The sequence below is a fragment of the Podarcis gaigeae genome (assembly GCF_964106915.1).
Source record: "Podarcis gaigeae genome assembly, chromosome: 7".
Lineage (NCBI taxonomy): Eukaryota > Metazoa > Chordata > Lepidosauria > Squamata > Lacertidae > Podarcis > Podarcis gaigeae.
Genome location: NC_139683.1, coordinates 546,042 through 572,096, shown reverse-complemented (window position 1 = coordinate 572,096; position 26,055 = coordinate 546,042). Strand labels below are relative to the sequence as shown.

The 26,055-nt window shown below is 47.2% G+C and overlaps 1 protein-coding gene across 7 annotated transcripts in view; it reads right to left on the bottom strand.

Annotated features, from left to right (window-relative positions):
- Positions 1-26,055, bottom strand: part of SPATC1 (spermatogenesis and centriole associated 1) — a 40,973-nt gene that overhangs the window by 5,674 nt on the left and 9,244 nt on the right. The window contains exons 3-6 of one of the 7 annotated variants that reach the window (XR_014566769.1): positions 20,760-24,125; positions 18,877-18,949; positions 16,730-16,863; positions 14,093-14,483 (exon numbers count right to left, since the gene is read on the bottom strand). Coding sequence is in view for 5 of the 7 variants with exons in the window: in XM_083748979.1 (XP_083605105.1) it covers positions 14,154-14,483; positions 16,730-16,863; positions 20,760-20,847; positions 21,028-24,125 (3,650 nt within the window). In the remaining 2 variants the exon portion in view is untranslated. Of the gene's footprint in view, positions 1-531; positions 672-8,576; positions 11,200-14,092; positions 14,484-16,729; positions 16,864-18,876; positions 18,950-20,759; positions 24,126-26,055 lie in introns of those variants that run through there. The other 6 variants (XR_014566770.1, XM_083748979.1, XM_083748980.1 and 3 more) reach the window with 6 other exon arrangements.

The following is a 26,055-nucleotide window of genomic DNA, read 5'->3' as shown; positions in this document are numbered from 1 at the left end:
GGAGGCTGGACAGGAGGCAGCAGTGACTGACCAGGATCCTGAGCCAGAGGGTGTAGCCTTGTGGCCTAGAAGCTGACAGTGCCTTTGCAGATGGAGCAGACTCGCCCGCTCCGATGGTGTGCACTCTTGCAGTCTTGATATTCCCGCACGACAATGGAATCTTGTGAGTGAGCGTCCCACGCCAGTCCTTGGCCTGCTCCTAAATTCCTGAACTGCGATGCTTGAGCACGGTGTCTGCTGCTGAAACTGTACCATTACTTGCCTGGATAAAGGTGTCTTTCTCTCCTCTAGGTGTTGGGTAGGAGCCAGGACCCTTGCAAAGCAGGGCCATAGGAATGTGGCCTGGGGAAAGTCCTGGGGGGCCAAACAGAAAGGCCTCAGGGCCATGTTTAGCCCCTAGGCCTGCGTCTTCCCATCTCTGGGCTGCAGCTTTCAGGGTTCCTGTTCCTCCATCTTCTTCAATTGCACCCTGTCAACACATCACAGCAGGGCTAGGACTGGGGAGTGGGGGGCAGGGGAATCTCCCCTCACCTGCTGGATTTTCTCAGGGATGCTGCTGACGGTGAAACCGTAGAGGCGGACCCGATCAGGGAAGATGCTGGAGAGGATCCTGCGATCCAGCTGGAAGGCAATCTCTCCAACGATGCGCTCCATGGTTACCAGTTTGGGATCTGTAAGGACCAAGGGGGGATTTCCAGTCAGTCCAGCAGGATACCGCAGTAGGCAGCAGATCTCCCAACTCCTCCTTGAGGGGGACACCCAACGAAGTGCTACATTTGCTCAGGGAAGCCTTAGGGCCAGGGCAGCCCCTTTAGGACTGTCCCCATACTGCACCCTCACTGGACATCCTCTGTGCCCTCCTTGAGTGCTTTTGCCTGTGCAGGATGTGTCCTTGAGGTGCCTCTGACTTGCCTGGATAGAGAAACGTGATGTGTGTGTGTTTGTAGATATGCTGGTTGACATCCTCCAATGGCACAAAAGAATATAGGGTTTAGTCCTGTTGACAAAACTTGCATATTATGAAAGAGAGAGTGAATGAAGTGCACTAAACAATATTTATTGAAAAATAGTTTGTTAAATATTGGAATGTAACATGCCAAGACACTGTTCAACCTTATATTTTATTTTCACTCATATAATCATTAATATAATTTGACATTCTGCTTCAAATTCAGTCATAACCGAAGGCACCCAAAAAGTTATGTATCACTCCTTAAACCCCTGGAGACACACTTCATTGTCTCTTGAGACAGATGAACGCCAATAAAAAACCCTCCTTAAACCATAACTGACCTTTTGTATATGGATCCAAGATATTATGAAATCATATATAGGTATATTGTGAAATAGAAAGCAGATGAAGCAGTGGGCAGAGCACTATCAAGAACTGTACTTGTGGGAAATCATGGTTGCTGACACAGCAGTTGACAGCATCCAGACACTGCCTGTCTTGGGAGAGCTGGATGTCCTCCCTCCCTCGATGAGCTGAAGAATGCCATCAACTCTCAGGCATGAGGAAAAGTCCCAGGACAGTACCGAATTCCAACAGAAGTGCTAAAAGCTGGCCTCAAGTCCTCCCTCATGCGGCACCTCCACTACTTCTTCTTGTTGTGTTGGGATGCAGGATCCATGCCACAAGACATGCATGACTCCAGCATTGTGACCCTCTACAAGAACAAAGGTGACTGCCATGACTATTAACAACCAATTTCTTGCCTTTCCAAAAGGGAATGGCAGAATGTGATGCTAACTACCTATACCAAGCTGATTTTTAAAGCACAGGGAGATCCCCCCCCCACAACCGCAAGGCTTCTCTTGGATAAAAGCTTTTTGTTGTGATGCTAATGACCAATACCAAGATGAAGGCCTACTAGGCTCCTGTGTTGGATCCCACTGCATGAGGAAGATTTTGGGCATCATATGGCAGGATAGAGACTCAAGCAAAAATGTGCTCTCTCAAGCCCACATTCCCAGCATCTTTTCACTCTACTCTCAGCGACGTCTACACTGGCATGATCATGTCCGCAAAATAAAAGATGGCAGGATTCCTAAGGATGTGCTCTACAGAGAACTGGCTTCAGGCAACAGACCTGTCTGCGAATATAACATGAATGCTGGCAGCATCAACCCCACAGTGTGGGAATCTCTTGCAGACAATTGCAGTGCCTGGAGGCAGTCAATCAGGTCATGCATCCACAGCAGTGACCAGAGGAGAAAAGACCTCTGGGAGGAGTGCAGAAAGAAGAAATGCCATGGTACACCTACATCAGCACAACTGGATGCCTTTATCTGCCTTAGCTGAAACATAACGCGTCTCTCCCATATCAGTTTCTACAGCTACAGCAGATGTTATAACTCTCCAACAGTCTGACTTTACCCATAAAGGTGCACTGCTCCTTGTCTGCTGAGGCAGAAAGATGCCAGAAGCATATTAAATTTGTATTCTGCCTTTCATCCGAAGATCATAGGGCAGTTCACAACATAAAAATAAACACGAGACAAAAATACATTAAGAATCAAATGGACCAATAACCCCCCTCCACAAACATGCATTTTTATTTTATTTATTAAAATGAAAGATGATTTTATTTATTATTTATTCAGGGCCACGCTGCCTCTTCATTCTGGAGAGAGCCCCATGGTCACCATGATTTTAAACCATAGATAGTCTCATCCTCCATTAATCCTCCTTTTGAAAACATCTGGGGATAGAGGGCAATTTGCTCAGATAGGTAAGGTGGTGGTGCCGAGGAAGCAAGAAACATATTACCTGTAAGGCTGGCCAGTATCTGGTTTTCAACATCACAATATATCACCAGCTAAACATCATGATATAGCACGATATATATCTGTGGTGGTGGAGGGCCTTGCTGGGCCTCCCCGCAGCGGCAGAGGGTCCCGCCATACCTCCCTGCAGTGGTGGAGAGTGTGCTGCACCTCCCCACAGTGGCAGAGGGTCCTGCCATACCTCCCCACCACTGTGGAGGATGTGCTTCTCTTCCCTGCAGCAGTAGAGGGCTTTGCTGAGGCTCTCTGCAGCTGTGGAGGGCCTTAAAATGTAAGGAAGTAGTAGGTTTAATAAAAATATTAAATAAACTTCCATATAAGAGAGCCAGTGTGGTGTAGTGGTTAAGAGCGGTAGTCTTGTAATCTGGGGAACCGGGTTCGCGTCTCCGCTCCTCCACATGCAGCTGCTGGGTGACCTTGGGCCAGTCCCACTTCTTTGAAGTCTCTCAGCCCCACTCACCTCACAGAGTGTTTGTTGTGGGGGAGGAAGGGAAAGGAGAATGTTAGCCGCTTTGAGACTCCTTAAAGGGAGTGAAAGGCGGGATATCAAATCCAAACTCTTCTTCCTCTATAATATATTTAATATGTTTTCAACTAGTTTAAGAGTAGTTTAAGTGATTTACTAGTCAAGTTGCATCTGTTTCCACACTCAGAGGTCTAAGTGGAATCTTTGTATACAAGTAAGCCCTCGGACTGGAGAGGAGAGCCAACTGCCCCATGGACCTTATGACTAAAATAGATCTTCTGTCAGGTGCGCAATTGCCCACCAGTCGCATCTATTTGATGTCACAAGCAGAGCTGGTGGTTTTGAGAGAGTTTTTGGAAGAATCTAGCAACGGGTTTCATCAGACCGCCCAAGGCACCAGGAGGCGCCCCTGGGCTATTCGTGAAGAAAACGGTACCTCAGAACTTAGACTGTGCACAAACTATAGGAAGATTAACCACATAATGGTGTCCAATTGCTGTCTGCTACCACACACTGGGGATTTATTGGAAAGGTTGAGGTCAGGAAAAATCTTCACAAAGTTGGATTTGAGGGGGCCTTATAACCAATCCGTGTGAGAGAGGGAGATGAGTGGGAAACAGTGTTCTGCACCAGATATGGCAGCTTCGAATACCTGGTCATGCCCTTTGGACTGCCGTCAGGGACAGCAACGTTCCAAGCCTTCATCAACGATGTCCTCAGAGGCCTAGTGGATAGATTCATGGTGGTTTACCTTGATATGCTGATATACTCAGAGAACCCAGAGCAACATGTACGTCACGTGACAGAGGTGCTGCAGAGACTGTGGAAACATGCCAAGCTGGAAAAGTCTCAGTTTCGTGTATCAACAGTAGATTTCCTAGGTCACTGCCTCACACTGGAGGGGTTGCACATGGATCCTGCTAAGGCGCAGAGCATAGTGTCATGGCAGGAACCCAAGGCAAAGAAAGATCTGCAGAGATTCTTGGGTTTTGCCAGCTACTTCAAGTTCGTGCCGGACTATTCAAGACTCACTATGCCTCACAGATTGCTTGAGGGGCAAGAAGCCATTCCAGTGGACAGCCGAGGTGCGGCAGGCATTTGAATTCAAAACCATATTCTTCTCAACGGTATACCTAGCACATGTAGACCCTCACTGGCCGCTGATTGTGGAAATGGATGCCTCTGACAGGGTGGTGGGGGTGGTGCTGCTGCAAGGAGACCAAGATGGCAACCTACGCCCGTGTGCCTTCCACTCCAGGAAGCTGACTCCTTCCGAGTAGAATTACACCATTTGGGAGAAGGAACTTTTAGTGATCAAAGAAGCCTTTGAAGTGTGGAGGGGGTGACACCAGGTGGAGGTGCACACTGAAAGTCCAAATCTAGAGTATTGGCAGATGATGAGATGTCTCAATCAATGGCAGATTTGTTGGGCGCAGTTCTTTGGCAGATTCGATTTTAGACTCCAGTATGTAGCCGGTAGTTTGAATCAAGGAGTAGATGCCCTTTCCAGTAAGCCAGAATATCAGGATGATGAGCCAGTTCCAGTGTATAGGCACAACTTGAAGCCAGAGCAGCTACAGCTAGCAGCTGGGTCAGTTGTGGAAGTCTCTGAGTTCCAGCAGAAGACAAGGGAGGATGCATTCGCGAAAGGTGAGCTAGTGGTGCTGCGGGGGGATGCCGGTGATGTGGAGAGGTTCCTGGAAAAGGATGGGCTACTGTATAGAGGAGAAGCTCTTATGTTCCAGAGGGAGACCTCTGAGCCAAGGTCTTACGTCAATGCCATGATAACCCTACAGCTGGACACTTGGGGCAGCACAAGACGCTATGCCATGTGATGAGGCGATTCTGGTGGCCGAGGTTGAGGGAGAAAGTCAAGAAATATGCCAGAGCCTGCGAAATGTGTCAGCGGGCGAAGAGACCCAGAGAAGTGCCAGCGGGCTTGCTATAACCGTTGCCCACCCCGCAAGGCCCTTGGCAAACCATAGCTATGGACTTCATCACTGATCTGCCGGAATCGCAGCAGCAGACAGTGATCTGGTTGGTGGTATACCTGTTCACTAAGATTGCGCACTTTGTGCCCTGTAAGGGACTTCTGACAGCCCAAGAAACAGCACAGCTCTTTGTAGACCATGTGTTCAAGTTGCACGTGCTCTCAGAGTGATCTCAGGTGAGCCCAATTAACCTCAAAGTTCTGGAAGCAGCTCATGCAACTACTCAAGTTAGAGTTGTGCTTCACCTCAGTTTGACACCCAGAGACGAATGGAAAGGCATAAAGGACTAATGCCATGTTGCAGCAGTATCTCCGTAGTTATGGGAACTACCAGCAGGATGATTGGGTGTCCAAACTGCCCTTGGCGGAGTTCACATACAACAATGCACTTCATGCTTCAACGCAACAGACCCCCTTTTTTGCCAGTCATGGATACCATCCCCAACACTCTGTCAGTGCTGGCAGCAGATGACTTCGTAGAAGTATTGACAGCTAACCAGAGTTTGCTTAAGGAGCGTTTGGACTGTTCTAAGGAGGCATATAAAAAATCAGCTGATGTGCATAGACAGCCAGGCAGTGACATCAAGGTGCGAGATGTGGTTGTCAACACATTATTTACTTCAGAAAGATAGATATAGAAAACTGGACCGCCAGAGAGGGGGCCCATTTGAAGTGATAGAATAGATCAATCCTGCGACTTTCAGGCTCAGGTTGCTGGTATCAATGAAGATCTACCCTGTATTCCATAGATCCTGGTCGTTGCCAGTGGTGCCTGCGCACCCTTACCTTTTTTTTTTATATAAGATATTTATTAAGATTTTATATACTAGAACAGACATCACATTCAAACAAAACAAAAAAAGAAAAAACAATAGAAAACATCACAAGCAAACAAACCAGAAAAATACAATAAAAAACATAGAAGAAATAAAAAAAGAAAAGAAAATCCAGTTTTTAACTTATTATCTTTATAACCCTCTTTCCTGACTTCCTCACATCTCCCTTTTCTGTGTTCCCTTTTACACAATCAAATTCAGCAGTTCCTTACCCTCTCTCAGATCTTATTCAATATTATACATTTCAGTCTATTATGTCTCCTATTTTTCTTCTCTTTTTAAATCCATTTTTACGAGTTCTTTATAACTTAAACCCTTATATCATTTTGTTTGAGTTTGACATAATATTACTCTGGTCTTTTCACCCTTTTCTTTTAAAACATTTTTGCATATTTCCTTTTAACTATATCACTGGTGCCATATTCTCTCTAGATCCAACATCATTTTAGCATTCAAACATTTTACAATGTTTTTGCAAATAGTCTTTAAACTTCTTCCAGTCCTCTTCCACCGACTCCTCTCCCAGGTCTTGAATTCTGCCAGTCATTTCTGCCATCTCCATGTAGTCTATCACTTGCATCTGCTATTCTTCCAAGGTGGGCAAATCTTGTGTCTTCCAATGTTTTGCGATGAGTATTCTTGCCGCAGTTGTTGCGTACATAAAGAATGTTCTGTCTTTCTTTGGCACCAATTGGCCGACAATGCCCAGGAGGAAGGCCTCTGGTTTCTTAGGAAAGGTATATTTAAATACCTTTTTCAGTTCATTATAGATCATTTCCCAGAAAGCCTTAATCTTTGGGCACATCCACCAAAGGTGAAAGAATGTTCCCTCAGTTTCTTTACATTTCCAGCATTTGTTATCAGGCAAATGATATACTTTTTCAAGCTTGACTGGGGTCATGTACCACCTGTACATCATTTTCATAATATTTTCTCTTAAGGCATTACATGCCGTAAATTTCACACCAGTGGTCTATAACTGTTCCCAGTCAGCAAACATAATGTTATGACCAATATCTTGCGCCCACTTAATCATAGCTGATTTGACCGTTTCATCCTGAGTATTCCATTTTAACAGCAAGTTATACATTCTTGAAAGTATCTTAGTTTTAGGTTCTAACAATTCTGTTTCTAATTTCGATTTTTCCACCTGGAAGCCTATTCTTTTATCCAAGTTAAAGGCCTCTCTAATTTGATAATAGTGTAACCAATCTCGCACTTTATCTTTTAGTTTCTCAAAACTCTGCAATCTCAGTGTGTCTCCTTCTTGTTCTAAAATCTCCACTTGGCCTCCATATTGAGTCTTTTCAGAGCCTTAGCTTCCAAAGGTGATAACCACCTTGGGGTCTTGCTTTCCAATAAATCTTTATATCTTATCCAGACATTAAACACCGCTTTCCTGACAATATGGTTCCTGCGCACCCTTACCAAGCACCTAGACAAACGCCTCCACCTCCACCTCCAGTCCTGGTAGAAGGAGAGGAAAAGTTTGAAGTAGAACAAATTCTAGACTCGCAAATGAGAAGGAAGAGGTTGCAATACTTGATTGTGTGGAGCGGGAATGGGCCAGAAGAAAGATAATGGGAATGTGCAGAATATGTTTTCTTGTAAACTACAAGAAAGAAGATTCCACCTAAACATTAGGAGGAACTTCCTGACAGTGAGAGCTGTTCGACAGTGGGATTTGCTGCCAAGGAGTGTGGTGAAGTCTCCTTCTTTGGAGGTCTTTAAGCAGAGGCTTGACAACCATATGTCAGGAGTGCTCTGATGGTGTTTCCTGCTTGGCAGGGGGTTGGACTCGATGGCCCTTGTGGTCTCTTCCAACTCTAGGATTCTATGATTCTATGATTCTATGTTCATGCCCTGGACTTGCAAAAGGAGTTTTATAGAAGTCACCCCAGCAGACCAAAACCGAAGAGGGAGACACGATTGAATTACAGCAGAACTCAGAGCAGCTTAGTTATGAGGCATTGGGAGAAGGAGGGGTAGTGCTGACAGCAGAAATGTCCTTGGAAAGCATAGAAGAGCCACCATCCCCATGTACCTGTTGCTCATTTAGAGTTCAAGAGCAAAGGGCTCGGCTACATTTGACTCCTGAGGCCCCTCATAGAGTCAAGGGCTGTTGCTGGGGAAAGAAGAGGAGGAGCTCAGAGCGAGCAACGTTACTGTGGAGTTAAGGACTGGATTCTTTGCCTTGTACCACGATGACTAAATAAAACCATAAATATGAACTTCTTTGTTTCTTCCTTGCTCTTTGATGCTACTAGGGGAGGAGAGATTCCCCCATGCCTGACAGCTATGGTAGGAAATGCCCCAACTCTGCCTGAGTTCGGTTGCGCTGCAACTGTTCAGCTCTTCGGGGTTGATAGTGTCTGTCTGTGGTAGAGCTATATCAATGGAAAGTGACCATCTGTGAGAAGATCAGCTCACTATGCCCAGTCAGGGCCCAGAAACATCACACATTGCTTACACAACAGAAACACATATACACACTCACCCACCTCTGCTTGACTTGGTGCTGCTCAGGGAAGTGGCTTGCCTGTCGGTGCCTCGACGCTCCTTTGGCCTCACGGCCATTGGCTGGCTCTGGTTGAAGGCCTGAGATGCTACTGCTGGGCTTTGAGAAGAGGCTGCTTGGCTTTGGTTCTGGTCACTGAGTTGGCTTTGGTCCATGTCTGGGGGTGGAATCTCATACAGCCTTCGATACAGGTCTGGGAAGAACATTAGCATGTGGAAAGGGGAGGGATAATAGAAGTTGGTACCCTCGCTTCTAGCGTTAAAGGCTGGGTAAGGCAATGGAGATGCATCAGGATTTATCATGCCAGGTTGGTACACAAAGAGGGGGGACACTTGTTGCGGGGGGGGAGGCCGAAGGAAAACAGAGTCGTCTATGAACTGGTGATAGAAGGTTCCTGGAACGAGTGGGGTTTGTGGGGAGTTTGTGAAGAGTTGTCGTCTGAACGAGGTGTTGCCCATAGGTGCCACATCATGGCTTTGGGTCTGGTCAGTGAGTTGGCTTTGGTCCATGTCTGTGGTGGCCGGAACCTCATACAGCTTTCGATACAGGTCTGGGAAGAACATTAGCATGCGGAGAGGGGAGGGATAATAGAAGTTGGTACCCTCGCTTCTAGCGTTAAAGGTTGGGTAAGGTATGGGAGATGCATCGGGATTTATCATGGGAGGTGGGTACACAAGGAGGGGGGACACTTCTTGGGGGGGCATTTGGAGGGGGGGAGGCCTGGGCCTGACAGGCCGCTGGAAAGCAGTCTCGTCTATGTTTGGGGCAAAGTAGGCTTCACTGAGTGGGCTTTGCTGGGAGTTTGTGAAGAGTTCTCGTCTGGACACGCTGCTGCCCATAGTTGACTCATCATTGAGTTGGCTTTGGTCCATGTCTGGGGGTGGAATCTCATACAGCTTTCGATACAGGTCTGGGAAGGACATTAGCATGCGGAAAGGGGAGGGATAATAGAAGTTGGTACCCTCGCTTCTAGCGTTAAAGGTTGGGTAAGGTATGGGAGATGCATCGGGATTTATCATGGGAGGTGGGTACACAAGGAGGGGGGACACTTCTTGGGGGGGCATTTGGAGGGGGGGAGGCCTGGGCCTGACAGGCCGATGGAAAGCAGTCTCGTCTATGTTTGGGGCAAAGTAGGCTTCACTCAGTGGGCTTTCATGGAGTTGGCTTTGGTCCATGTCTGTGGCCGGAACCTCATGCAGCTTCCCATACAGGTATGGGAAGAACTTTAGTATGCGGCGAGGGGAGGGAAAATAGAAGTTGGTACCCAGCCTTCTAGCGTTAAACACTGGGTAAGGTATGGGAGATAAATCGGGATTTATCATGGGAAGTGGGTACTCAAAGGGGGGGGAGAATCCTGGGGGGGGCATTTGGAGGGGGGGAGGCCTGGGCTTGACAGGCCGATGGAAAGCAGAGTCCTCTATGTTCTGGTCAAAGTAGGTTCCTGCACTGAGTGGGGTTTGCTGGGAGTTTGTGAAGAGTTCTCGTCTGGACAAGATGCTGCCCATAGTTGACTCATCATGGAGTGGTGCGTACGAATCCCACCAGAGCTGGCCATCAGCAGAGCCGGGTGAGTAACTCTGGCCAGAGTGGTAGGAAGTGGTGGGAGCGATGGGGAGCGGTTCATAAATGGGCCTGTTGCTGAGGGGCAAACTGTAGTTGGGCTGGTGGAAGGGGGCAGGGGGCAGGGGTAGGCTCTGGTGGCCTGGTGCCCGGCGCCCAGCAGACTGGTAGGAAGCATCATCAGTGACATTGACTGCATAGTAGATGGGGGATGGAGGCTGGCTCTGGTAGGCAGAACCAATGCTCAGTGGCTCGCCCTGGATGGACTGGTAGGGAGGAGGAGAGGAAGGGAGGGGCTCGTAGCCAAGCTTGTTGCTGATGGGCAGGCTGTAGTTGGACTGGTGGAAGGGGCTGGGCGTGGAGGGCAGGGGCACGGGCAGGCTCTGGTGGCCCCGTGCCTGGTAGGAAGCAGCGGGGAAGGAGGAGGTGTCATTGGCATTGGCCGCATAAAAGATGGGAGATGGAGGCATGCTCTGTTGACCAGGAATGAAACTCAGTGGCTCTCCCTGGATGGAGTCATAGAAGGCACCAGAAGTGATAGTGGGGGAAGATGGGAGGGGGCCGTAAGGGATCTTGTGACCAAGGGGCAGGCTGTAGTTGGGTTGGTGGAAGGGGCCGGGGCCGGGGGGCAAGGGCAGGCTTCGGTAGCCTGGTGCCTGGTAGGAAGCAGCGGAGGAGCTGTCGTCAGTGGCATTGAGTGCATAGAAGGACTTGTTGGAAGCTGCAGAGGTGACGGTGGAGGAGGAGGCATCACTGGTGACGCTGTGGCCAGGGGGCGGGCTGTAGTAGGGCACGATGATGATGGGAGAGGGTGGGGGCAAAGACCGGCTCTGGTTGCTAAGGCCAAAGTTTGCCTGGGAAGTTGCACTCTGGGTAGCTAGGGGAGCAAGGCTGGAGGAAGGGGTGGGGGGGGCTGGCAGGGCCAGCTGGGGCTTGTGGGGGTGCCAAGGAAAGGGGCACTGAAAGCAGAATCCACGTTGCCGAGGCAGGTTGGGCTGCCCAGCTGCACCACCCTGGAGGTAGAGGGAACTTGTGCCACCATCTGTGCAGAAAGGGGGGAGGGGAGAGAGAGAGAGAGAGAGAGAGAGAGAGAGAGAGAGAGAGAGAGAGAGATGTTGGTTGATTTGGCTGCAGAGTCACACCAAGATCCCTCAGAAGTTGCCCAGCTCTTCTTCCCTCCCACTCCTAGCACATATTTGACGGTGGCCATGGGCTGATGCTGGAGGCACCCATATGGGCTCTGTCCCAAAGAAGGAACCATTCTTGGAGGAGGGGAAAGCCCCACCCACAGAGAAAGAAGCCCAGGCTCCTCTCCAAGGAAAGAAGATTCATGTGTTGAAACAAGGAGGGCATGCTTCAAGCACTCCAGGATCAGGATCTTTCTGAAAGCTGGATATGGGTAGACAAATCCTACTGATATCCTTATCCCAAATTCTCAACAAGCCATCCCTTACTTGAAAAGCCGTTTTCACAATACTTAGACTGCTCTTTAGGTGGAAAAATCTCTGTACCTTCATTTGGCAGTACCTGGGTTTTTCCCTGATCTTGACTTGTTATCAGGGTCACCATCTCATGATCTAGTTTAGACAATTTGCCTGGCAAGGCAATAACAATTTCAAGTTTGGTGTTCTGAGGCTACCTCACACTACTTTATCCCACACCCTGTTTCTATCACAAGACCATCCTCTTTGGCTCATACAGGCTGCTCCTTCTCCCTTCAGCCATTTCCCAAGATGCCCTTATAAAGATTACTACACACATCCACTCATCAACATGATAGACCTATCTGGCAGTAAAGGAGCTCAGTAGAGCACATTAGAGAACTTGGAAATAGATGGTGTCTTTATGAAAGTAATACCTTAACCTGGCTTACAAATCCATTCACACTTACAACTTTCAAGATTTGGACAAAATGGGCAAAGTCCTGGTTGCAGGCTTCTCACCCATTATTCCATTACACTTCTACCCAGTTTTCAAAAATAAATATAGACTCTATAATATAGAGGTGTTGAAAGAAAAGCAATTGTATTATTTGAAATATTTTTACAAAGATAATGTGATGCAAATTGCAAAGGCAAATGTTCAAATATCACGATTTTTAGACTACCAGTTTTTAACAAATTCCCAGTTTAAAAACAAAGTCATGAGACAATAACATGCAAAAACTATAGTGGAGTAAAATATAATATAATATAATAACAAAATGATTAATATCTTTGTATAAATCTATAATCGAGGTTCAATTTTTTCCTCTGCAAAATTTGAGAGGGTGGCAGGAACTGAATTGAGACTTAAATACTGAAGAAAAGACATGGAACAGACTGGATCAACTCCTAGCCTATATAAAACCAAACAGTTTCCCCATATGTTGGAGAGGATGTCCTGCTACAGCGGCATATTAGCACTTGTGGTAGGAGTGTCCAAAAATAGAAATGTTATGGGAAAAGGTATTTACAGAAATATATTTAATTACAAGACAGACAGGACCCCAGGACTGCCTATACTTAACTTGTACAGTCATGATATGTTGCGAATTAGAAACAAAGAACTCATAACACTTATATTAACTGCTGCAAAAACAACTTGCCTGGACATGCAAATCATTACAATTATTGATTATGGACCAATGATACAATGCAATTTGGCAAACAGCATTATTGGAGAAACTGACACAAAAACAAAGTATCAAGAGGCCAAAAGAAACACGACTATTTTAATGCCGTCTGGTGTAACCTTATTGATCAGCTTGTTGCTGTATCCTTGAACTAGCAGCCAGGCTTTTCTTTGCTGAGGGCCTCCACCTGCAGACCGAATGCTCTTCAGTTGGGAAAATGGTGTCGGGAGAAAGCATGTAAGTGGGGACCCTCTTCCTGGGCTCTTTGCCCTGGTGCAGCAGCCAAGGTCTCAGGAGCTCAGCAATCTGCTGCTGCCTGCAGGCCTCTGACAGGACACTTGGACCGCTAGAGATGTCAGTGTCTGAGTGAAAGACTATCTCCCACCCCACCCCACCCCCCTTGCAAACAATCAAGAGATTCAGAAATGAACATAGCACCGAGAGGCTCCTTTTGCTGCTGTGGTGGCCGGTGTGAGCCACTGCACCCTCCTGGCCTCACCTTGGAGGAGATTAAAAACAACACACTTTGTGCAGTGAGAAGATTTGCCAAAAGCACTCGCCAGAGATCAACAGGAAGAGAGAGAATAGCCAGGGAGGAGAAGGAGCTGCTGCTGCTGCTGCTGCTGCTGCTGCACTTTGGTGGAGGGCAGGTTTGGCAAAGAAGTCGCCTCCTTTGACAGGTGAAGCCCTGCCTGAGAATTCACTGATTTACACTCCTGTCCTTTGAAATCGCAATAGACTTTGTTTTGCTTTTTGGCATTTAGTTTCCAAGCCCAGCTGCCACCTTCAGACAAATGTTGAAGCAGAAGGCACAGAGAAATTATTTATTTAACACCAGCATTTCTAAGACCAGTTTGATGAAAAGTTATTTTTTTTACTAACCAGCTATTAATACCAGTATTAGAATACAGAGTGCAGAATGGAGTTAATACATCACTACAGAGCATCTTAACATTGATTATTTTTCAGTAGCATGTCTTGTCGTAATTATGGCTTATGGAAATAGTTATTGCTTATGAAACAATCATGACTTACCAGATCCGTCATCACTCAAGCAGACCATTTCCCATAAAGTAAACCCTGCCTTCATTCCAACCTTTTACCCTTTGAATATCCTCCTGTAACAATGAATTTCAGTATATTTCTAATCATGACCACCCCTTGCTCTTTATGTTCTGGCTTGCTGGCAATTAATGCAGTTCTGAAGAAGGCCAGCTGAGGGCCAAGAGGGGGCCTGACACCAGACTGGCCCTCTCCCAAGTCATGAAACTGGACAAGGTGGCACAAATTGTCTGCGGGTTACGCAAGAAGACTCACTAGACATTTTCAGATGGTTTATTGTGTTTGCAGTGATACAGTGTGCACTGTGGGGGGGGGGAGGTTCACCATATGAACAAGGGCTTCCCGTCATCCTGAGACAGTTGATGGAGGCAGTTGAGGAGCAGCATGCAGTTGTTGAACATGTCTGGAGGGGTGGCATTCTTGACCACCTCCTGCAGATACTTTATGTCATTGTAGGCGGCTGCCTCTGCGCCTGTCATGTCTGGCCGATCCCGGAGGATGCCAAAAGTGTTGACAATGTGCTCCGTCAGGGTAGGGTGGACGCTTGGGTCATAGCCCAGCTGCTTCAGGCGGTCCATGATGTGATTGTAGCGCTCCATGATGGTTGAAGCCTGCTCTGTTGTCAGCTGCAGGAAGGGGTCAGCTCCACTCTGCGGAGAGAGAGAAGAGCAGCATTAAGGCACATTGTGTTCACTATTCAAGTTGTTTGAGACTTTTTTCTTTTTTATATAAAGTAACTGATAATGTAAATACTATTGATGGTGATACAGTGGTACCTCGGGTTGCAAACACTTTGGGTTACAGACTCTGCTAACCCGGAAGTAGAACTTTGCCCCAGGATGAGAACAGAAATTGTGCGGTGGCAGCAGCAGGAGGCCCCATTAGCAAAAGTGTTACGTTAGGTTATGAACAGTTTCAGGTTAAGAACAGACCTCCGGAATGAATTAAGTAATTAACCAGAGGTACCACTGTATAGATAATTATTTGTGCCCCCAGTGAAAGCAATAGAAACCCATCCCAACGGACAGAAGCCGCAGAAACCCCCTGTTACCATATGAAGTCCAGAAGAAACTACTTTGTCCTGATGCAGACCCTTTGGGTCTGTTCCGCCCTGATGCTGTCTACTCTGACTGGCAGTGGCTCTCCAAGCCCCACCCCCCCACCCCCCCACTGTCAGCTGCTGCCTGAGATTGTTTGACGGGAAATGCCAGAGGCTCCGTTGTGGGATCTCTTCCCATGCAATGTTGGGGTATTAATAGTCTCAGGGTTGTCGCCCATGTTTGTCCTACACAGAGTAAGCCCACTGAAATTAATGGACATAATTAACAGATTAATTAAATTAGTCTGCTTTGAGTAAAATGTAGTTGGCTACAACCCCTCAAACTCCAGCCATTATATTTTATACAAAATTTAAAATATACTTTTTATGTGTTAAAACAGCTAGCTGCTAAATCCACAATGGGCTTTTTGCAACTATGATTTCCTTCTGAAATAGGACTTGGCATGTACGAGACACTGGCCAGTCATCCCAGGATAATAGCAAGGTGTTGCTTGCTGGCTCACCAATTAGTTAATGTCAAGGGTCAGAGAGGGAGAAGTTTTTGGCACTCCATTACAGCTGAGGTCAGACGAGCCTTTCCCCACTGAACTTCCAGTGCCTACAGAAGGCCTTGTTATTTCAGCAGGCATTTTAACTATAGTTTGATTTTATCATAGCTGATTTTTATTTTGTGTTGCATCTTTGTAAACTGCTTAGAGACTATTGGTACCTTGGTTCTCAAACGCCTTGGTGCTCAATTTGGAACCCAAACACTGCAAACCCAGAAGTAAGTGTTCTGGTTTGTGAACTATTTTTGGAAGCTGAATATGTTCCGTTTTGAATGTTATGCTTGCAATTTGAGTGCCACACTTCTGTTTTGAGTATTACGTTGACGATTTGAGTGTTACACTGACGATTTGAGTGCCACATTTCCATTTTGAGTGTTACGCTGAGGTCTGTCTGGTTTTGCTATTTATTTTGTGTTTTTGTTTTTGTGGCTCTTTTTGTTTTATTTTTGTGACTGTGTGGAAGCCAGTTCAGCTACTGATTGATTGAGTGACTGATTTTGTGACTGCAGCACATTGTTTATTGCTTTCATTTTATGGCTCAATGGTCTCATTAGATAGTAAAATTCATGTTAAATTGCTGTTTTAGGGATTGTTTTTAAAAGTCTGGAACCGATTAATCCATTTTGCATTACTTTCCATGGGAAAGCACTCCTTGGCTTCGGAATGCCTTGGTTTTGGAACGGACTTCTGGGACGGAATAAGTTTGAGAGCCAAGGTACCACTATATATGAAGGGCTTAATAAACGAAAATGTTCATAGCACACAGGAACGTGCTTTATGCCAAGCTGTGTCGTGGGTCCCTCTTGCTCCCTGTTTTTATCATCTACAATACTGTCTTATTTATTTTATAGTACAGTACATTGATTATTGCTTAATTTTATGAATCAATAGTCTCACTAGATAGTAAATTTCATGTTAAATTGCTGTTTTAGGACTTGTTTTTAAAAGTCTGGAATGGATTAATCCATTTTGCATTACTTTCTATGGGAAAGCACACCTTGGTTTTAGAACGCTTTGGTTTTGGAACAGACTTCTGGAACGGATTAAGTTTGGGAACCAAGGTACCACTGTATGCTTGAACTGACCCACTGACATCCATTCCTAGTTGGCCTGAAATGACTGGTCCCTTTTGACAGTTCCTTGGGGGAAACCCCCAGTTTGGGTTCCACAAATTCATGTGGAAAGGCTCTACTCTCTCTCTCTCTCTCTCTCTCTCTCTCTCTCTCTCTCTCTCTCAGCTGCCATGCCAGGGCTAGGGCCAGAGGCAGTAAGTGGAGTTTCCCCTCACCTGTGCGACTTTCTCAGGGATGTTGCGGACGGTGAAACCGTAGAGGCGTGCGCGGTCAGGAAAGATGCTGGAGAGAATCCTGCGGTCCAGTTGGAATGCAATTTCGCCCACGATGCGCTCTTGCTTGCTGGTTTCTGCAAAGACATTTCCTGTCAGAGAGGAGGTCTCCCTGGCCCTCCACCATCCACAAAGTGCCCACTCCCCTTGGTCAAGCTGTCCATCCTCCCATGCCGGCGTATTGCCTCACAGCTAGCAGCCCAGGCCACATTTTGCTGACCAGAGTGGAGTCCCCCCCTTCCCCCCTGTTTGCACTGCTCCATGTACTAAAGCCAGCCTGTCTTGTCTCTTTGTAAACTCTGCACCCCCCCCCTCCTGTGAATATAAGTTAAGGGCCTTGTCCTGCACTATGCTTAGAATTGTATGCATCCTTCTAAATAAATAAATAAAATACAAAGGTGAGCAGCTTTTATCATTCTGTTATTATTATTATTTTGCCCAGGTGCAGCGCATTCAATACAAAAGGTGAGAGAGAAGTCTGTAAGCTAACGGTGCTCAGAATGACAGCTGTTCATTTTAGGCAGGATCATGGGGCTGTCTGCAGCCACCTTTGGGAGCTAACAGGACACAGGAGAGGGGAAGAAATCAGGCAACCACGGTGTGAGTCCATTCTGGATTGGAGTTGCATGGGTGGTTCCTTCTTCAAACTAAAACTGGCTAATTGAAGCATTTTTTTTAAAAAGTGTGTTTCTCCTGATGTGTCAGCTGGCCCCCAGTGTCACACATTTTGTGGCAAAGGAAGGTGCATTAAGGCAGCTTTCAGGCGTAGGGTGCAATATTTACAGTTGCTACTAGGCACTTATAGGTCTGTATAAGCCTGTCTGTGGCCAGGCCGTTATTTGAAGACTGGCCAGCTGCTGATAACTTCCGGGGAGAGGAATGGCAGTTTAGCTGCCTCTCTGTTAGCTTTCTGCTGACAGAAGGTAATTATGTGGTGATCGATAGTAGTCAGACTGACCTACCGTATTGCCCCCCAAATAAGCCACACTTTCCCCACAAATTCCAACCTTGAAAAAGTGTGGCTTAAATACGTGACCTTACAAAAATAGGCTTTTATGATCTTGCTGCTGAAACAGACATATAGTAAAATGGAACAAAGAAATGTTTTATTGGCGATTTGTAAGCTTACGGGTAATCTCTAGTACCCGTAGGATTTTCTTATACATTTTCCATTTTGGGATGTGAGTGCCTGCGGAATTGTAGCCATTGAATATATTTACGGGTGCGGCTTATATTCGGGCCAATACAATAATCACTCAGGAGAATAAGGGTGATCTGGGAGACCTGAAATGCTTTGCTGATGTCATTTTATGCTGTCTGTGCCTGGCGGCTTGGACGGGAGTTACAATGAGCTGGCAAGGTGAGGAGTCAACATTGTGCCCAAATGTCACTTAAGCATGTTTTATAGGTAGAAAAACCAGCACACTCTCTTTATTAAACACTTCTGGGACAAGGAAAACTAACTTGGAGAGATCCCTCTATGCTGCTGTTGAAAATTTACAATCTGAAAAATTTTAAGTACCTCTTTCTGTTGTTATGAAGAACAGATAGGAAAACTGGTCGTTAAAGTGTCTCAAGGCAAAGCTAAAAGCCTGATTTATGGTTGACAGTAAAGATTAAACAGACAAGGGAAACCCTTGTGTAAAAAAATCTAACCCTTTTTTCTGTTTCTTGCTGCTGAAAGTAAAGCGGCCATTTCCAGTTGTGGAAAAGAATTTCCTATAAGACATGTTGTGGCTGTGGTTTTAAGGTGGAAATATTAACATAGAGTTGCTAATTATATTCAAATCATCAAAGGCATCCAGTATGGCAAAGGTACCTTTAGATCTCCCAGTGACTGTTGGCATTGTTCAGCAGTTGATGGCTGAACAATTAAAAATGATTGGAATCAATCAGTGGAAAAGAAAGGTGGAGAGAAAATGAATTAAAGAGATCTGAAATGGAAAATGGAAATGAAGAATACCTAGAAGCTTCAGACCAAATCAATGAAAAGCTGGCAGGACTGGATGAAGAAAGCAGATGCTGAAATGAAATGCATTCCATACAAGGATTTGGAGGAGGAGGAGATACAATCACAAATGGGGAATTACCTGGATTTGGCATTGATGGAGTTGAGGTAGGGAAAGCTTTAGGGAAAACTTCAGTCCTGGCCATTCTTCAGTTCTAGCAGAGAGAAAGTATTTTGTATATGATTTGGAGCAAATTCAGAGAATGATGTGGCCAAATTTATGGTATTCTCTCTGGGAAAAGACTGGGGAAAATGAAAATGGAAGTTTCTAGAGGAGAGGAAATCAGGATAGTACTGTAAATACAACAGGAAATGGAAATGCAACAGGAAGTGGGATTTGAGCATATGGAAATGGACATGAACTAAAGGATATATAATAAGAAGAAAAAGGAATATTATTCCAACATGTGATAACAATGGAGAGATTTTAAAATGGACATGGATAGAAAGAAGAATTTGCTGTCACTCAATATGGAGTAACTGTGGTGGAAATTAATGGAAGTAAAGTTAATAGAAAAGAAAAAATATGGTTGACATTAGCCAATAACAACAATTAGGGAACTCCTCTTGGACTTTTAGTGGGAAAACAAAATGAATGATTCTGAGACACCTTAACTTAAAAGAAATATTGCTTAACAGAAAGTGCAGAAGATGGATTTTAGCATGGGCTAAATGTCTTAAATACCATACTTTTCCGTGTATAAGACTGTTTTTTTATTCAAAAATCATGTTAAAATTGGGGGTTGTCTTATATATGGGTAGTGCATTGTGGGGACATGGGATTGGTTGCTGCTGTGAGTCGGAGATTGTTATTGGTGGCTGCGGCAAGAGCTGGTGTTGATTGGCTGTTGATGCGGCAATTGGGCAGCCTGTTTGCTGCTTTTGTTGGCGATGGGACAGAGGATAGGTGACTTTTGCGATGCGTGCACAACAACTGTGGGCCACCCCCCCCCCCCGAATAAAGCTCAACAACTGTGGGCAATCCTTCCCAAAAAAGCTCAAAATCTCTTCCCCCCCCCTCCAATTTTCTTAATTTTGATTTCTCCAAAATGTCTTATACATGGGGGGGGGGGTGTTGTACACGGTAAAGTATGGTAATCCCTTTTCCTTTTTTTATGTTACCGGCAGATGGAAAATCAGAAGGAACTTTTTTGTTTGTATCTTTCTCTAGCGTTTATTTTTCTTTTGTCCTTTTTTTAAATCTCTCTTTTTTAATCTCTCTCTGTTCCTTCCTTCCTTCCTTCCTTCCTTTTTTTGTCTCTCTTTTTTGTTTTTCTTCTTTTTGATTTTTCCTTGGAGTCCTATGTCTGGGGCCTTTATTAAGGTCCAGAGATTGTATATGAATGGGAGTGGTAGATGCTTGATGGAGGGCCTTGGGTGAGAAACAGGGAACTGTTGGTCTCCCAGAGTAGGAAGTGAGAACTGGGAGGAGCTACTATCCTCTGTGTGTGGTAAGGGCTAAGAATTACTTTTAGGAGAGGACTCTATTTGTATTTTTTGTAGACACTATTTTATTTTATTATGAAAAACTTTAATAAAAATCTCACAGAAAAAGAGTTGCTGATGTTGACCTTCAGTTGCCCGCTGTGATTTATTCATGATCCCATGATAACTTCAGCTTCTGGCAAATGGGCCCTGACTAGTGCCCACATATAGCCAACTTACACCAGACTTTCCTGGGCATCCCTCAGCCATCTAGGGGCAGATCATGGCTTGCCTCTGACCACAGAGGATTTCCCCCTGTCCCTTGGGCTTCTGGATCTCCTCCAGGGCAGGGCACTGTCCTCATAAGCTCTTTGGGGTTGCAAATAGCAGCACTCATGGTGCTGGCCTGGGCTGCCCATGCTGCTGCTTGTTGCTGGCTCTAGGGCTAGTGGCAGTTCCTTGTGAATTGTACCCCCACCACATAGCTCTGCTCCACTCCACCCTGCCTGCCTGCCCCAGCTCCGTTCTGGTCCCTCTCACCTTTTCCTTTGGCATCGCTGCTGGTCTTCATGTCAGTCTCTTGCTTAGTGGAGGCTCTGCGCTCCTTTGGCTTCACATCGGGATATTTCTGTGGGGCTTGGAGTGGATTAGCAGGAAGGTGGGTTGGTGGCATGGCTTCGGGAGAGGGTACTTGGAAAGGGGGTGGCATGGCTTCCCTACCAACAAGTGGGGATTGCAGTATGAAAGGGGCAGGGCTTCTCAGGATTATAGGCTGTGCAAGTGCCTGGGCTTGTGCTTGGGTCATTACCTGGGCCTGGGCCCGGGCCTGGGCCTGGGCCTGGGCCCAGTGTGCCCGCTCCATTTCCTGTCGTCGTGCTGTTTGCTCCATCTCTGCCCAGGTCTTCACCCATTGCTGTGCCTGTGCTCTCTCGAATGCCTGCTGCTGTGTCAGTCTTGATGCCTGGGTCACTACGGGTGCCTGCGCCCATTCCCTAGGCTGCATCTGCTCCCGTTCCATTGCCTGTCGCTGTGTCATTGCTTGGGCGTGCCTTAGTTCCTTTACCCCTCCCAATAGCTTCTCATTCCTTGGAGTCAGGATTTGTGCCTGCTGCATTGCTTGCCCCAGCGCCAATGCCTGCTGCAGTGCTGGCATGCTTATGGCAGGCCATGCTTGGCATACATAGGCATTGAGTGCTGCACTTGGAGGGGTGAAAGGCCGAGACTCCCACCAGCGCTGAGCAACATCAGCACTGTTTAGAGGGCCTGAGAGATTTAGCACTGAGACAGGACCATTCTGTGAGGCATTTGGAGAGGCATTTTGAGAAGCATCCCGGGTAACATTGAGAGAGGCACTCTGGGTGGTATTCTGAGAGTTGGGGACCCCAGGGCTGGGCTGGAGAGTGGTAATGTCTACTGTTTGTGTCCTGGCAACTCTGGGGCGGCCTGGAGGTAAGAAGACTGTATCATCCCCAGGGGACATGGAGCTGGGCCAGGACCAAGTTGATTCAAGTTCTCTTGTTTGGTTGGCATTTGGAGAAAAGGAGACCCCAGAGCTGGGCTGGAGAGTGGTGATGTCTACTGTTTGTGTCCTGGCAACTTTGGGGCGGCCTGGAGGTAAGACGACTAAATCATCCCCAGGGGACATGGAGCCGGGCCAGGGCCAATATGATTCAATTTCTCTTGTTTGGTTTGGATTCATAGAATAGGAGCCCCCAGAGCTGGGCCGGAGAGTGGTGATGTCTACTGTTTGTGTTCTGGCAACTCTGGGGCGGCCTGGAGGTAAGAAGACTGTATCATCCCCAGGGGACATGGAGCTGGGCCAGGACCAATATGATTCAATTTCTCTTGTTTGGTTGGCATTTGGAGAATAGGAGCCCCCAGAGCTGGGCTGGAGAGTGGTGATGTCTACTGTTTGTGTCCTGGCAACTTTGGGGCGGCCTGGAGGTAAGAAGGCTGTATCATCCCCAGGGGACATGGAGCTGGGCCCGGACCAATATGATTCAATTTCTCTTGTTTGGTTGGCACTTGGAGAATAGGAGCCCCCAGAGCTGGGCTGGAGAGTGGTGATGTCTACTGTTTGTGTTCTGGCAACTCTGGGGCGGCCTGGAGGTAAGAAGACTGTATCATCCCCAGGGGACATGGAGCTGGGCCAGGACCAATATGATTCAATTTCTCTTGTTTGGTTGGCATTTGGAGAATAGGAGCCCCCAGAGCTGGGCTGGAGAGTGGTGATGTCTACTGTTTGTGTCCTGGCAACTTTGGGGTGGCCTGGAGGTAAGACCACAAAATCAACCCCAGGGGACATGGAGCTGGGCAAGGACCAATATGATTCAATTTCTCTTGTTTGGTTGGCATTTGGAGAATAGGAGACCCCATAGCTGGGCTGGAGAGTGGTGATGTCTACTGTTTGTGTCCTGGCAACTCTGGGGCGGCCTGGAGGTAAGAAGACTGTATCATCCCCAGGGGACATGGAGCTGGGCCAGGACCAATATGATTCAATTTCTCTTGTTTGGTTGGCATTTGGAGAATAGGAGCCCCCAGAGCTGGGCTGGAGAGTGGTGATGTCTACTGTTTGTGTCCTGGCAACTTTGGGGTGGCCTGGAGGTAAGACGACAAAATCAGCCCCAGGGGACATGGAGCTGGGCAAGGACCAATATGATTCAAGTTCTCTTGTTTGGTTGGCATTTGGAGAATAGGAGCCCCCAGAGCTGGGCTGGAGAGTGGTGATGTCTACTGTTTGTGTTCTGGCAACTCTGGGGCGGCCGGGAGGTAAGAAGACTGTATCATCCCCAGGGGACATGGAGCTGGGCCAGGACCAAGTTGATTCAAGTTCTCTTGTTTGGTTGGCATTTGGAGAATAGGAGCCCCCAGAGCTGGGCTGGAGAGTGGTGATGTCTACTGTTTGTGTCCTGGCAACTTTGGGGCGGCCTGGAGGTAAGACAACTAAATCATCCCCAGGGGACATGGAGCTGGGCCTGGACCAAGTTGATTCAATTTCTCTTGTTTGGTTGGCATTTGGAGAATAGGAGACCCCAGAGCCGGGCTGGAGAGTGGTGATGTCTACTGTTTGTGTCCTGGCAACTCTGGGGCGGCCTGGAGGTAAGAAGACTGTATCATCCCCAGGGGACATGGAGCTGGGCCAGGACCAAGTTGATTCAAGTTCTCTTGTTTGGTTGGCATTTGGAGAATAGGAGCCCCCAGAGCTGGGCTGGAGAGTGGTGATGTCTACTGTTTGTGTCCTGGCAACTTTGGGGTGGCCTGGAGGTAAGACGACTAAATCATCCCCAGGGGACATGGAGCCGGGCCTGGACCAAGTTGATTCAATTTCTCTTGTTTGGTTGGCATTTGGAGAATAGGCGACCCCAGAGCCGGGCCGGAGAGTGGTGATGTCTACTGTTTGTGTTCTGGCAACTCTGGGGCGGCCTGGAGGTAAGAAGACTGTATCATCCCCAGGGGACATGGAGCTGGGCCAGGACCAATATGATTCAATTTCTCTTGTTTGGTTAGCATTTGGAGAATAGGAGCCCCCAGAGCTGGGCTGGAGAGTGGTGATGTCTACTGTTTGTGTCCTGGCAACTTTGGGGCGGCCTGGAGGTAAGACAACTGAATCTACCCCAGGGGACATGGAGCTGGGCCAGTACCCGAGTGGGGGGACTCCCACTGTGTACACTGTGCCACCCTCAAGATTTGTGTTACTGGGGTCAGAGGAAGTTGTTGAGGAGGACTGTGGATGGTGTGGATGCACCGGAGAGGAGCACTCATAGCAATAGCCTTTGGGACTTTGGGAGGAGGAAGTCTGTGGATGGTGTGGATGCACCGGAGAGGAGCACTCATAGCAATAGCCTTTGGGACTTTGAGAGGAGGACGTGGCAAGACTCTGATGGGCTGGATATAAAGCGGCATTAGCTGCAAAGAAGAGAGAGAGGCTCCGCTGAGCGTCGGGGTCACACTGACCTCACAGGGCATCACATCCCTAACACTCAGAAGCTACTAGTGGCATCACAACAAGGGAAGCCCTGAGTTCTATGGTCATAGAGATGGTCTGCATTTTTTTGGAAGGTTCTGGCTCTAGTTTTCTCCTTGGTTTGTTCTCTTTAAAGGTATTTACAGTGGCTGGATGACAGCAATTCTGGCGCTTTTTGAAGTTAAAGATGTTTCAGTTACCTCTGCACCCCAGCTGTTGTGGACCATCTCTGCAATCTGCCCCAGCACCGCACGGTTGATGCTGGCTAGTGGCAGTTGAGAATTGCAATCAAAAACCTCTGGAGGACACCTGGTGGAGGAAGTCTGGCTCATGGTCCTCTTTAGTAAAATGTCAATGCCAAATGCTGAGACTGAAGGCAGCTACAGGGAGGAATCCAATGATCTGCATCATATTTGCTACACCCTGGAACATTGGCAGGGGTCAGCAAACTTTTTCAGCAGCGGGCTGGTCCACTGTCCCTCAGACTATATATATATATTTTGGGGGGAATGAACGAATTCTTATGCCCCACAAATAACCCAGAGATGCATTTTAAATAAAAGGACACATTCTACTCATGTAAAAACGTGCTGATTCCTGGACCATCTGAGGTCTGGATTTAGAAGGTGATTGGGCCAGATCCGGCCCCCGGGCCTTATTTTGCCTACCCATGATGGAGGGTTTGTTCACCACCTGAATGTGCAACAATAATCCAGTAACAACCCCTCCCCAAAAAGCCACATTTTAAAGGGTCAACTAAAGACCTGTTTAAAAAGGAATAATAATAATAAATAAATGTTATTTATACCCCGCCCTCCCCAGCCAAGACCGGGCTCAGGGTGGCTAACAACCAATAATAAAAAGTTGATCGAAATACAACCTAAAAAACAAGTTTAAAATACATTAAAACATTAAAATGCAGCCTCATCATAGGAGGAGAAAGGAAAAAAGAAAGAGGGGGAGGGAATCAAATTGATTCCAAGTCAAAGGCCAGGCGGAACAACTCTGTCTTACAGGCCCTGCGGAAAGAAATCAGATCCTGCAGCGCCCTGAGGCTAATCTAACTTCCTTAGGGCCCAGGACCTCTAGGGTGTTGCTATTTATGGACCTTAAGGTCCTCCGTGGGGCATACTGGGTGAGGTTGTCCCGTAGGTACAAGGGTCCTAGGCTGTAAAGGGCTTTAAAGGTCAAAAACAGCCCTTAAATCTGACCCTGTACTCCACCGGGAGCCAGTGCAGCTGGAAAAGCACTGGGTGAATATGCTCCCATGGCAGAGACCCCGTGAGGAGCCTCGCTGCAGCATTCTGTACCCGCTGGAGTTTCTGGGACAGCTTCAAGGGCAGCCCCGTGTAGAGCGAATTACAGTAGTCAAGCCTAGAGGTGACCGTTGCATGGATCACTGTGGCCAGGTCAGAGTGGGAAAGGTAAGGGACCAACTACTTGATGCGGCGAAGGTGGAAAAATGTCGCCTTGGCTGTTGCTGTAACCTGAGCCTCTATGGAAAGGGAGACGTCAAGGATTACACCCAAACTCTTACCGGAAGGCAGTGGCACTAATTGGGCCCCCGCAAGAGAAGGGAGTTGGTTCCTCATCCCCATACCATCTTGACCCAGCCAGAGGACCTCTGTCTTCGAAGGATTTAGTTTCAATCGGCTCCCACAAAACCATCAAGCCACAGCTTCCAAGCATCTGGTCAGTGTGTCCAGGTCGAGTTGGTGTGGCCATCCATCAGCAGATAGAGCTCAGCATATTGGTGACAGCCCAACCCAAAGCTCCGGATAATCTGGGCAAGGGGGCGCATGATGTTAAAAAGCATCGGGGAGAGGATTGCGCCCTGCAGCACTCCACACACCAAGGAGTGGCGCGACAACA